Genomic DNA, 13,524 nt, shown 5'->3' with positions numbered 1-13,524 from the left:
TATATATATATATATATTCAATACTGAATGGTAATTAAATATGTATATTCTCCGAATATACATTATCTCTATACCAATGGTAACATATTTCGATAATATGCAAACATCACAATCTTAAGCAGAATTCTCAAACTACAAGTTTTGCATTACCCAATGTGGATGATACAATAAATGTAATTTAAAACTTACGTTAGATGTATTACTAGCCTGTAACATCCAGCCTGTGTTATCTTTGATCTTGATAAATTCTTGTAGTACAGACTCAATCGACGAGCTTGTTAATTATCTAGCAAAATACTATAAAAATACTGCTACTGGCCTGTGGTAAAAGTTATTTATGCATTTTATCACCATGTTATTATTTGAAGCCAGGCAGACCACATCAATATAATCCTCTCCATATTAGGCGCAATTCAATATTATATATGCACACACACACACACATACATATATAATATTGTATCTCGTATATGCATAACCTTCTATGTATAAACTTTTATGTATATGTATATAAAATTATACAAGAAAATCCGCCTGAGAGATGTACGAATCGCGTAAAATAATTCGCTGCAAACACCGCTTAACGCGATTTTTACAATGTTTGTAGAAATTGTATTAGCGTACGTGTAGGACGCCCAGTCATCCCGGCAGGGATATACGGTAATTCGTCGTGGGCGGGACCCATGACACCGGCTATGTCCAAATGCATCCATGGTGTATTTTTGGCGACAAACTCCCTCAAGAAAGCAGCAGCGGTACAAGAGCCACCACCCTTACACTTTGCGATATTATTTATGTCGGCACCCTTGACTTTTTCTGAAAATTATAGGTTTTATCAGTGTCAAGTATTTTAAATAAATGATATATAATAAGGACATTATATTCGAGTTTTCTCTGTCGATAGTTACAAGTAAAGACGGTAATATTGCTGGATATACACATATAAATTGGATATATATAAAAAAAGTGTATCCAAATTTCTAAAATAAGGAATAATTATTTTACTAAAGAGTAATTTTTACTTACTCGTTACTTCGTCAGTAAAATGCTGCCACAGAGGGAATCTCCATACTCGATCGCCGCTTACCGTACCAGCATTTCTCAGAATTTCATACAGATTACCGTCATTGGTGAATACCCCTGTCGCGGAGTTGGACAGGGCGATTCTCATGGCACCGGTCAACGTAGCGATATCCAAAATAAATCTATTTGAATCAAAGATCTATCAAGTCTACTACAATAATATATATAATAAAAAATAAATAAAAATCTATTAAGAATATACATTATTAAAAATATTTTATAAAGTATAAGAATCTTCAATTGGGCATATTATTAAAATTCAAAAATTGTATAGTTTATAGAAGAATTTTATCAGTTCCACGTTACTTACGCTCAACATAATTTGTCATCATGTCATGTTATAAAAACAATTCGGAGCTACTTACGTCGGATTAAACTCCTGAGCGTAGCACAATGCGTCGGCGAGAATCAGCCTGCCCTCCGCGTCAGTATTGTCTACGATAATGGTCTTGCCATTCATCGCCTGTACCAGATCTCCCGGCTTCGTAGCGTGTCCAGACGGTAAATTCTCTGTGAGTGGAATCAGTCCGATGATATTTTTCTTCAATTTCAGCTCCGCCGCAGCTCGAATGGTAGCGGCTACGCAAGCGGCGCCGCTCATATCAGCGCGCATTTCGTCCATTTCTGACGGTGGCTGCAATCATGATAATTGTTCTCTCTTAAGATTTTTCTTTTTTTTATATCATAAAAAAAGGTAACACGATTTACCTTAAGGCTGATGCCACCGGCGTCAAAGGTGACTCCTTTGCCGACAAATGTCACCGGGGACTCACTCGGGTTCTCAGCGCCTTTGTAACTGACCTCTAGGAATTTAGGTGCTTCGCAACTACCACGTGCCACGCTGAGAAATGAGCCCATCTTCTTCTGTTCGGCCCAGCTCTTGTCACGCACTTGAACATCGACCCCGAGATTCGTTAGAATCTCGGAGACCCGTTGTGAGAATATCGTGGGCGTCATCAGATTCGCAGGTGTATCCGCGAGTTCGCGAGCCCAATTCTGTGCCTGAGCCTTGATAATACCCACTCGCCATTCCGCCCTAAAAAGAATCATTACGTTAGAAAAATATGTTTATAGTCTCGTGTAATAGAAAATCTAAATTTTTGGATGGTAAGGATAAAGAAACTCACTCTCCCTCTTCTCCGTAAAGAGAGATCTTTGGTAACTTCTTCTTCTTCTCCTCATTTTTATATCCTTGATAAAGCCACGTAGATAAACCGGCTCCCTCGGCGGCGGCTTCCGCATCTCCTAATGTTTCCAGGTTGATGTCCTTGATTTCGACATCGTCCAAAGCACGGCATCCCGCTAAAATAGTATAATATTTTATAAAATTCCTAATAATAAAACAGAATAGCAAGAAAATGAATAATGTTTTTATTTCATGTGTATCATTTTATTTAATGTAAAATAAAACAATTATCTTTTTAATAATTTTTGTTTAAAATTTGCCTAGAACAATAAAATATATGAGCGATTTAAATATAAATGGTTCAATATATTAAAATCAATTATAATCATGCCATAATCTTATAAAAAGAGTAAAAGAGAGAATATATGATCATTTTTTATGAATATAACTATCTCAAAATATTAGAAAATATCAAAACTCTTCTAGTGTATTATATAATCATATTTAAATGTTATATATAACATATATACAATATGTATATAATACATTAAAATGTTAATTTCAAAGTACAATTTAAAAATTTAAGATATTTGAATAGATTGTAATAATTATTATTTTTTATATAGTATATTGAATAATGAGAATTACCTGCTGCAGCAACACGTATATTCTCTTTTCCTTCATGAATCTCCTCAAGTTTGTTAATACCAAGACCTTGTTTTCCCAGACTAACTACCGCAACTCCGCTGTAATCTGTTTCATCCAAACCCCAAAATACTCTAGCATGACTCTTAGGAATCTTTGGTCCCGCTCTGTAGCGTAAACATTCGTTTGTAGTTAGTCAAAACATCACAATAATATGTTTTCTTAATAAGGAAAAATATTCGACAGTAATGTACTTAGAAGACAGGGATTCAGACACAAATTCGTAAATTTATTAATTACAATAGAATCTAGGCATTTTTTTGACATTTATTTCATATACGATATAATGATTTGCAATTTTAAAATACACTCTAAAAATATACTATTCTTTATTCTAGAATATTTTTCTTCATCTAGTTATACATTATACACTGGTACATTTACAATTATTCTCTTCCGAGGATTATAGCTATACATAAATTCACAATTGTTGCTTTGTGATTAGCATCAATACATTTCGATATTATAGATAACTATTTCACATTCAGTTCTTTCACTAACAAGTTGAATTTGCGAGCAATGTATTTAGCGGCTTAAGATATAATACATCATAAAATTTTTGTGTTAGCAAATATTAGTTTCTTTTATATACAATAATGTTATAAGCGATAATGTGACTTTGTCATGGGGTTTAGTTGGCATAGTTGTATAAATCAAATTAAAAATAGATTAAAGAGCTTTTTATTAATAAGCAAAAACTAATGGACGTCTCATTAATACTCTTATAACTGAAACTTAAATAGTTAATTTTATATTAAAAAAGATATATTCCTTATTCTATCATGTTTAAATTTCAAAATTTTACACAAAAAAGTGATATGTGCTTTAAACAATTTAAAATATATTAATTGTTTGCCCTCTGTACATTTTGGCACTTTAGGGTTGCCTTTTATAACAATATTCATAATTTTTAAACAATAATTTGTTATTTAATTTTATTTTTCATTATTTCCATTAGACATATAACACAACAAAAGTTCTAATGTAGAGTTATATAGAAAGAAATAATAATATTATAATCATGTAAAACTTTTCATATGCAGTAAAAGAAATATTTTTCCGAGAATCACGAACACCGGAACATTTCAACAGAAACATACGCTTTCTATATGTGTACAATTATCGTTAAAAATATGAGACGTTGATTACACCTTATCACACGTTTCTGTTTACAAAATCATGTTATCACGATACTAACAAGTCGCTTTAAGCTGAAGATTCTATTACTAACTGATAACGAAAAAAAATTTTCCATAACTTTTGACTTTTATACATACTGTGACAGCTAAAATACCGATATTTTTGTATTCGAAATATTGATATTGCAATTGTTAATAGCTCTAAAAAAAATACAGGTACGATTTGTATATATATACGATTACTAGTCAAAATATAATTATATATATATCAATTTTGACGGTTTTCCTTTCTAATGTTTTAACTTTTATCAATTTTTAAAAAACTTAAATAACTGTATTTTAAATATATTTGGCAGATTTAGGAAAACAAAATTATGGGATGTGTTCTATTAAACATGTGTATCAATTTTTAATGATTGATGCACGTGATTGAAATACTCGCCATTCTAAATTCACAAGAAACATTATTCAACAAAAATACTTTAGAACATATACATATATTACTCTAAACTTTTGTAGATTTAAACCTTATTTTTAGCAGTATTGCGCTTATTTTAATGAACCATACTCTCATGTTGCAATCATGTCTAAAATATATATATATATATATATATATATCCGTATAAAATATAGTTTAACAAGCGTGCAAATATTAAGTATCGGTAACTTAATATAAAATTATAAAAGATATATAATCACTTTAATTTTGTAAATGATCATATGTATGCACAAACATGTCACATAACGTGTGTGTTATAACATGTTATAACAATGCAAAACTTTTATCATTACGATTCAGTCTGTACAAATTTATAGAATTATATCTATCTAAAATTATACCGATTGGAAAACAGAGTAAGAAATATACGAAAACGCGTAATAATTAATAATATTAATTATTTCCCTTATTTTACACACAATGTACAATCCAGAGAAAATACTTGTGCTCTCCTCGGTAATATTGAGCATGGATCAATTAGATATTACTATTTTTCATAAATTATTTATTCGCCGATAATGCACGTTTAATACGAATATTAATATTCGATTTAAATTCCGTTATGTTAAAAATTTTCTCTACACGTCGTGTTATGATAAATTATATATTATGCTATTTAGAATAATTCCGTCATTTCTCGTTGTTATTCACACGCTATTTATTAAATTTACTTAATTATTCTCTGTTCAATAAATTTTAATTGTTTTTAAACCAACTCTAATATTTTGATAATTCCTTGAGAGTTAGCGGCTACCACGACATTAGACATCTGTCTCCAACATACCGCGGACACGAACTCATTTAGATCTTCCTCTCTTCTATCTTGCAGTTCCAGTATGCTTCGAACGGCGTCAAATTTGTAAGAGAACAATTGTTTCGTTAGTCCTTTATAGTACACGTATAACGCGTTATTTTCCGACCCGCAGGCGACGTAATCGCCATCAGTAGCGAGACCGACAAAATTTTTCTCGTTTACATGTCCAACGAACGATCGTAGACAAAGCGGATTATTTATATTCCACATTTTCAACTGAGAATCCGTACTAGCAGAGACAATCTCCTCCTTGTTGATAAACTTAACGTACGAAACGGCCTTACGATGGCCCTTGAATATGCATAACGCTTCCTTCATATTACGCAGATCGTAATAATGTACGCAATGATCTGCGGAACCAAATGCCAGGTGACAAGAACTGCGTGGATTAAATTTCACGCAACATACGTTCGCCTTGGCCTCCAACGACGCCACGGAATAATCGGTGTTCAATGCCCATAATTTGACCCGAGCGTCGTCGGAGCCAGATGCGATCAATCGCGTGTCCACGTCGTTGAAATCGACGGACCAACATCTCTTTTCGTGTTCTTGAAACGCCTTGGTTCTTTGACCGGTTGTCGCATCCCATACTGTCACAGTACCCTCGTAGTCCGATGAGGCGAGCATACCCTTGTGAAAAGAATTCCACGAGACACACGAGATTTTCGAACTGGAGACCATCTCAACGCAAGGATAATGAATGTCAACGGTGTCACGTATAACGGCACCGTAATCGAATACCTTTATCCGTTTTGTTACACCGGCGATCGCAAAGAACTCGTTGTCCTTATCGAACTCGATGCTGGAAACAATTGTGGAATTGTTGAAGAGATCTGACGAGTAATTGAGAGTCGCCAATGGGCGCAGGGAATTATATCTTGAGAACTTGACTAGATTCTCACGAAAAATGTCTAGACCGGAACTTGTGCTATGCGCTCCGCCGTGTTGCTGCACTTCATTCTGTGATTGCGATTTTTGACCAAGCAGTAACTCCTTGCCACGGGAATCAAAGTAACATTGAACAAAGTCATCGAAATGAGCGTACAATCTCTTTCTGCGTATAGCTAGGGTTGATCCACTGGGCTGACTGACATTTGGATTAATCAAACTATCAGTGCTGCTGATCACCTTGTCGCTAGGTTTCACCATATTCGAATCTATTATATCTATAAGACCGAGCATTTCCCGTCTAATGGCCGAAACTTGCGCCGTGTCATTCTCGCTCGCCTTTTTGACATCTTCCACCCGTGGACATTTGCTCTGAACGTCCTTTAGAATATTCTCAACTTCTTCCATATCCTTCTTGATCAACACCACTTCCTTCTGCAATTGATTCCTTTGTTCTTCCTTCTGTTGCAACAGATGCTTTAGAAATTCATGCAGAAGTTTGTTTTGTGCTGTACAAGTCTCTGCTTCGAGTAAATGCTTTCGTTGAGTTAGCACCTCTAACATTACATTTACATCAGGTAGAGTGAGATTGGCGCTCTCTGCTGCAACGATGCTTCTTAATCCATCGGACGCAGGTATCGACGAATCGTTACCGACCACTCTGTGTCTACCATTCTCCGTGTAAGAGCCTAACTGCGCTAAGCCCTTACTTCTTGTCTTATATTTGGAAACTAGCTCATCCAATAGAAAGTTCGGGAAGATGTCCTGCTCGTTTAATGTAAAACTGCATTTTGGGCAACGATCCTTAATCTCTAAACACTTTACGATACAATGGTGACAAAACGTATGTCCACAACGCGTGATATACGCCGTGTCGATAAGATCGAAGCAAATTGGACACATATAATCGTTACTCTTATCTTCTAATATCCCGGTCATTCTTTGTAACACATTCGTAGGTTGATGAAGCTTATTAATTTTACTGCTACTGTCGCCTAATCCACCACAACTGCTCCCTGCGCTGCTATCATTTCCCATATTACTGTTGCCAGGAGTCGACATTACTACTATTACTATATTCAATTTCTGATTCAGTCTTCAAGCAGCAAAGATTAATTAACTGAAGAGTTAACAGCTTAAAATCTCCCCTGCATATTCGATTTGTTTGACATCGCGTCGAAAAGAATATATCATAAGTCAGACAGTATTATTCTCTAGTTATATTCTCATTTATAAAGCGCAGCATATGTCTAGGAAATCCTTGTGCGGAGCAAGTTGCGCTTCATATCATATGTATAATATCGTCTCTCAGTCTAGTCACTCCTGAAACAATGAAAATAATGCCAGTGAGCTCGTGGAGTACAAAACTCTTGTTTAAAAATTCAAAATTTTCAATAACACAAAATACTTTATGTAAGAATTTTAAGATAACAAAGGGAAAGCACTTTTGAATGTCAGAAAAAAGCTCAGGCAGCATTATATAACAATTGTTTCAGGCTGGAAATATGAATAAAATATTTAAACATATTGTTATGTGTTGTATGATTAAACAAAAGTGAAAGAACAATTTGGCAAAATGCAATGGTGTACAGAAATTGTCTTGTATAGCTCATAGTTCTGTATCTTAGTGTATATTTATTGAATAAAGTATATGGAGAGAATATCCATATGTATATATACATGTATGTATATGAGGGAACATAAGTGACAACCCTTTGTCGAAAGAAGAAAAGGGTCAATATGGAAAAAGTGAAAAACATACTTCAATATCGAGTAAACATACGTGTCCAAGTGGTCATGATAGTCTCGCAAGTATATTCTACAACAGCGCACAAGGGGTACAGCCTTGTTAGATAAGAACGATACTATATATATATATAACATAGACGTATTGCGGTGTGATATCATCTCTAAAATCACGCGGATGCACAAAAGATAACCAGCAGTAATAAGTAATGATGACATATTGAGACTTACAGCAAGATGTTCTGCAGCAGCTTCCCGTTAACTAATTCATTGTACTTGGCGGCAGTAGGAGTAAACACGACGTTGCTCTCGCTCTCTGTTTCGTATACACCGAGCACCAATCCCTTCTGTAAAAAAAGAAATATGCAATTGTGTCGAGGAAATGGGCGACAAGTTATTCTCGATTATTTGCGTTTCCTATTCGATCAACGAACAAGTACGATGATAAATTTCCAATTGGGGCCATAAACACTAACGTTCGATTGTTGACACTGTTATTCGCGAGGGGAAAAAAAAAAAAAAAAGAAACAAAATTTGCATTAATGTTCGAAATATTTCGAACGCGCACATACAAGGACAGATTGTATCGGATACATTCGTCGCACGGACAATTTTCCAAAACCCGAAGAAAATTCCGCGTTTCTTCATCTCGAGAGCCAAACGCGCTTCAATAACGGTAAAAAACAACGGCGAGTAAGATTTTACGTAATTACCTTCATGGTCGATACGTTAGCAAAGAAACGTAAGAGTGAATTTCTACGCGGTGATACCTTAGCCCTGATAAAAGACAATGCCATAATTCGTTCCCGAGAGCATTAGGTGTGATATATATATATATACCACGAAAGTAGAATGAAGAGCGGCGACTATACATTGAATTTGATTTCGATCGTTGCGCCACGCGTGGTCAATCGCACGAATTACGAATGCGAGTAATTACCGTTTTTTTTTTTTTTTTTTTTGTTATCGATAAAGCGAGGATCTTTGAGCGCATGTGACGCAATCGTAAGTGTATAATTTTTCTATGATCATATATAAAAATATATAGCTCTCTTTCTTCATTGAATAATAATTTGATTTAACCCACTCTATTTAGATTTTAATAAAAATACATTTATTTGAAAGAGATGATGTATATATCTAAGTTCATGGTATTTTCCGCATACAGAAATTCGTCATTCGCATTCAACACGCTTTTGATGAATGTTTCGGTCCAATGGTCCAACCTTACGTCGCCAATGAAACGGAGTGCTTTTCGCAACGTGGGCCCAAACGTGCCTTTCATTTCGGGAGCTGCTAGGAATCTCGCATCTCGGTCGATCGACGTCGCATGAGTGGGATAAAGTGGAGTCAGTTGTGAAAACGGTAGAAGGGGACTGTGGTCGCGATAGAATGTTGGGGGCCCCGTAAGTGTGTCGAGGGCTTGTCATGTGTCAAATTTTTCGCCCCGCATCCGAAACACGATCACGTATTATAACGTTCTTAGACGATCGCGCGTGCGATTCAAAGAATTCCGGAACACGTACGACAATCGAATAGATTGTCACCGGTCTTTCGAAGCTTATCGGTCCCCCACGCGAGAGCGAAAACACGGAGCCCGCAGCTGCTTCGAGAATTGGAATGCGGGATCAACATGGAGGTGGCGGATAGATCGATATTGCTCGGTGATGTCACGCGCGGTCGCTGACTCTCCCTGTCCGGCATCCTGTTGTGAGTAAAATTTTCACATAGAAATAGCTATGGCACGAAAAATATTGATAAAGCCTCAGGTCGTAATTCGTACGTATATATATCAGCGGCCGCGTTAAAAAATTTGAGATTTATAGTGGCGAATTTTTTTCAAAAGTAATACTGTTTCTCGTTGAGGTATGCGCGATTAACAATCATCAATGAAGCAATAAATCTTTGGGAAAAGTATGGAACATATGTATTATACATTTATCTTCATAAATTCATAAGTCTCTATCCGTGAATTAATTGATTAATCCTGTAACATATGTCATAATTGACATATAAGCTAGTCATCAATAAGTTAAAACTATTAAATTTTTTAATGAATCCTTTTTCTTTTTTTTTTTTAAATATAAATTTAAGCATCTTTTGTAAATTGTAATCTATGTTTACCAATCTCAAATACTCTGATAATTAAATGTTAAACGAAATTTTTTCTCTTTTCTATGCGGATATACATATTTATGAAATAAATTTATCGAGTATATACTTTTTAAATATAATTTCATATCTTCCCCCCATCATATTAAACATATTCACATTTAATATTATCCAATGATTGATTATGTTATCTTAATAAAAAAAAGTCTTAATTTTAAATATTTTTCAAATAATCTAAACAATTATATGTATGTATATACTTGTAAGATGCTAAGTGTAATTGTATTGAAATAAACTTAAAATTGTAGAACGGAGCATGGAATGGACGGATCATGCCCACTCCTCTTTCCCAGCTTCGGAGAGCAGAGTGGCTCTGAGCGGGGAGGAGGCTACTCATCGCAGAAGGTCGGCGTATACGGCCGGCCGGGTTCGGATGCCATCGACTTGGGTTATCACACTCTCGATAACAATGCTTGCCGCACCGCGTCATCATCGTCCTCGTCGACTCCGATGGTACCGAGCGTGCCCGCCCGTCAACAACAGCAACAGCAGCCATCACAACCCAAACACCTGATACATCATTCCGTAGTTAGCGACTTTTGCCAGCTTGATGATAACCTGCTGCTGAAGATTTTCAGCTGGCTTGACACCCGTGATCGCTGCGCTTTGGCGCAGACATGTCGACGTCTTTGGGAGATCGCGTGGCATCCGACGCTCTGGCGGGAGGTCGAGGTGTATTATCCGCAAAACGCTACTATGGCGCTGAACGCGCTAACGCGTCGCGGCTGTCACACCTGTATCCGTCGTTTGGTTCTGGAAGGCGCCACAGGTTTGGCTGGCATCTTTGTCCAATTACCATATCTCAATTTAACTTCCCTGGTGCTGCGACACTCGCGACGCGTCACCGATGCCAACGTCACCACCGTATTGAACAGTTGCACCCATCTTAGGGAGCTCGATCTGACTGGTTGTTTCAATGTTACACGAGCCTGTGGTCGTATGACCACTTTGCAACTGCAGTCGCTCGATCTCAGTGATTGCCACGGTATCGAGGACTCTGGTCTGGTGCTGAGTTTATCGCGCATGCCGCATCTCGGATGTCTTTACCTACGTAGATGCACCCGCATCACCGATGCCAGTCTGATAGCCATCGCTTCTTACTGCGGCAGTTTGCGCCAACTGTCAGTGTCAGACTGCGTGAAGGTGACAGATTTTGGAGTACGCGAACTGGCGGCACGTCTGGGCCCGTCGCTCCGTTACTTTTCTGTAGGCAAATGCGATCGCGTGTCCGATGCCGGTTTGCTAGTCGTTGCCCGCCACTGCTACAAGCTGCGTTATTTGAATGCCCGCGGTTGCGAAGCACTCAGTGATAGCGCGACCATCGCCTTGGCGCGCGGCTGTCCGCGTATGCGCGCCCTAGACATCGGCAAATGCGACATCGGCGACGCGACCCTCGAAGCACTCTCCACCGGATGTCCCAATTTGAAGAAACTGTCTCTGTGCGGGTGTGAGAGAGTCACAGATGCTGGTCTCGAGGCGCTGGCTTATTATGTGCGTGGTCTGCGACAGCTCAACATTGGCGAGTGCCCCATGGTTACGTGGATCGGCTATCGAGCGGTCAAACGTTATTGTCGACGTTGCATCATTGAGCATACTAACCCTGGGTTCTCCAGTTGATCTAACCCAGCTTATAGTGTCACCTTATATCGAAGTAGTAGTATAAAGAGGAATTCTCGAGAGAATATTCTGAAAAAAAGAATATTCTTGGAGAATTATATGGATAAAAGAACAGAGATATATTCTGAAAGAATATCAAAAATAAAAATATATTGAGGATATTTTGTAAGAATATTTTTTACAAAAATATACAAATATCTGAGAATATAAGTACTAAGAATAGCATCTAAACATGAGGACATTCTCTCAGAATATTCAATCATCTCGCATCTCCAGTTCCAAGTGCCAGAGTGTAATATAAGACAAGTTTATAGAAAATTGTAAATTCAATTTTTTTAATTCAAGTTTATACGACAATAAATGTTATATCTTTTGATACTATATTATAATGAGAAAAGAATGTAGGAATTGTCAATTTGAGACTTCAATAATTTGTATTGTCTACAATTTATTTATTAACATACACAAATATCATTTTATAGACATTGCTCGCAAGTATATTAATTTGTAAAAAGATTATTTGTGTTTCACGAGAACATTGGTTGTAAAAATATATACATATATTCTGCTTCAAAAGAGTCAATATATGTCTGCTATTTATTGTGTTTGTAATTTAATGCATTGCATAAAGATAATAAAATCATTGGTGTTCTTTATATAATTAAATTTTCTCTAATTTATTGTAATTACAGGATAAGATATTAACTATACTAATTTTTTTTTTTTTTAACATCATTAAAATATGTAAATTAATTGCATGCTTTTTACGTAGTATGTATAGAAATGTATGTAAAGAAAATGTATGCACACAGATAAGGAAAATATAAATCTCATTAAACCCAATTACTTTAGGAATACAAAACTTTATGCTTTAAATTTTAGGTTTATATCGTTATAAAATTTTTTTCCTGTTAGTTTAATTCATGTTAATCTAATGTTTATGTAATATTTTTTAATAATTTGTAAAAAGTTTTATTATAATGACTTTATAAATATATAAACTTATAAATTTATGAAAAATTTATAAAAATGGCATATAGTTTCATTTTTTCGAATCTATATCACAAGAGAATAAAGTTTTAATAACATCACGATTATAAAACAAAACTCTAATTTTAATACAAACAAAACGATCAATATGACGTTTGAATAAACGCAATGACTATATGTATATATATAAGTATACCTGCGTATATCGAAACATAACCACAGACTATGTTATTTAATAAGATGTTTAAGTTACGGATTGCAAAGTGATTTTCATTTAAATCACGCTTATTCAGCCAATCACATTCATGCACTTTGGTTTTGCGACAAAATAACCATCTGCCTTAAAGGTCTTTCGAATGATTTATTTGCGCATGCGCGATGTTATTTCCAGTTACATTCAAATAATCCATGATCGACGAGTCTAACGGACGACTATCAAGAATAAACTACGTTAAGAAACCTGTCCCACGATTTATCTCTTCTAGTCGATTCGCAAAACTTAAGTAAGTAATTCGTGTATAGTTTTCTTAAAGATAACATCTTGATATTATTGTGATTGCAATTTTTTTCTATATTTGATCGATGAAATTATCAAGAACAAATTATATTGAGAAATAACCGTTTCAAGATTTATCTTTTCTAGTCGCCTTTTCAAAAATCAAATATTTCGTGTATATTTCTCCGAAAGATAGCATATTGATGTCACTTTCGTGTTTTCCAGCGGACAAGAGATGAGATTTGCTCT

At 35.6% G+C, this 13,524-nt stretch overlaps 3 protein-coding genes across 3 annotated transcripts; 1 reads left to right on the top strand and 2 right to left on the bottom strand.

Annotated features, from left to right (window-relative positions):
- Window positions 1-37: 37 nt before the first annotated feature.
- LOC138935108 (cytosol aminopeptidase-like) lies at window positions 38-8,830 on the bottom strand. Its single transcript, XM_070299492.1, has 8 exons — window positions 8,714-8,830; window positions 8,232-8,347; window positions 2,858-3,021; window positions 2,211-2,385; window positions 1,792-2,119; window positions 1,449-1,717; window positions 1,027-1,205; window positions 38-816 (listed from the first exon to the last, which is right to left on the bottom strand). The coding sequence occupies exons 1-8, from the start codon at window positions 8,795-8,797 to the stop codon at window positions 593-595; spliced, it is 1,539 nt and encodes a 512-aa protein (XP_070155593.1). The 5' UTR covers window positions 8,798-8,830; the 3' UTR covers window positions 38-592.
- Window positions 3,028-7,571, bottom strand: LOC138935107 (E3 ubiquitin-protein ligase COP1). Its single transcript, XM_070299491.1, has one exon. It carries the CDS (start codon window positions 7,314-7,316, stop codon window positions 5,259-5,261), a length of 2,058 nt encoding a protein of 685 aa, XP_070155592.1. The 5' UTR covers window positions 7,317-7,571; the 3' UTR covers window positions 3,028-5,258.
- A 761-nt stretch (window positions 8,831-9,591) lies between the features above and the next one.
- Fbxl7 (F-box and leucine-rich repeat protein 7) lies at window positions 9,592-12,479 on the top strand. Its single transcript, XM_070299494.1, has 2 exons — window positions 9,592-9,710; window positions 10,421-12,479. The coding sequence occupies exon 2, from the start codon at window positions 10,434-10,436 to the stop codon at window positions 11,787-11,789; it is 1,356 nt and encodes a 451-aa protein (XP_070155595.1). The 5' UTR covers window positions 9,592-9,710; window positions 10,421-10,433; the 3' UTR covers window positions 11,790-12,479.
- The last annotated feature ends 1,045 nt before the right edge of the window (window positions 12,480-13,524 follow it).

The sequence above is a fragment of the Polyergus mexicanus genome, unplaced genomic scaffold, assembly GCF_030449975.1.
Source record: "Polyergus mexicanus isolate NDT 795.1 unplaced genomic scaffold, iyPolMexi1.0 SCAF_7, whole genome shotgun sequence".
NCBI classification, from domain to species: domain Eukaryota; kingdom Metazoa; phylum Arthropoda; class Insecta; order Hymenoptera; family Formicidae; genus Polyergus; species Polyergus mexicanus.
Note: the sequence above shows the minus strand (reverse complement) of the source record. Positions and strands in the feature narration are given on the sequence as shown.

Excerpts from the sequence above, each read along its gene's own strand:
- LOC138935107 (XM_070299491.1), bottom strand. The coding sequence starts at position 7,316 with ATGTCGACTCCTGGCAACAGTAATATGGGAAATGATAGCAGCGCAGGG.
- LOC138935108 (XM_070299492.1), bottom strand. The coding sequence starts at position 8,797 with ATGGCATTGTCTTTTATCAGGGCTAAGGTATCACCGCGTAGAAATTCA. Across the intron at positions 8,348-8,713 it reads CTAACGTATCGACCATGAAG|AAGGGATTGGTGCTCGGTGT; the intron begins GTAATTACGTAA and ends CTTTTTTTACAG. Across the intron at positions 2,120-2,210 it reads CTTTACGGAGAAGAGGGAGA|GGCGGAATGGCGAGTGGGTA; the intron begins GTGAGTTTCTTT and ends GATTCTTTTTAG.
- Fbxl7 (XM_070299494.1), top strand. The coding sequence starts at position 10,434 with ATGGACGGATCATGCCCACTCCTCTTTCCCAGCTTCGGAGAGCAGAGT.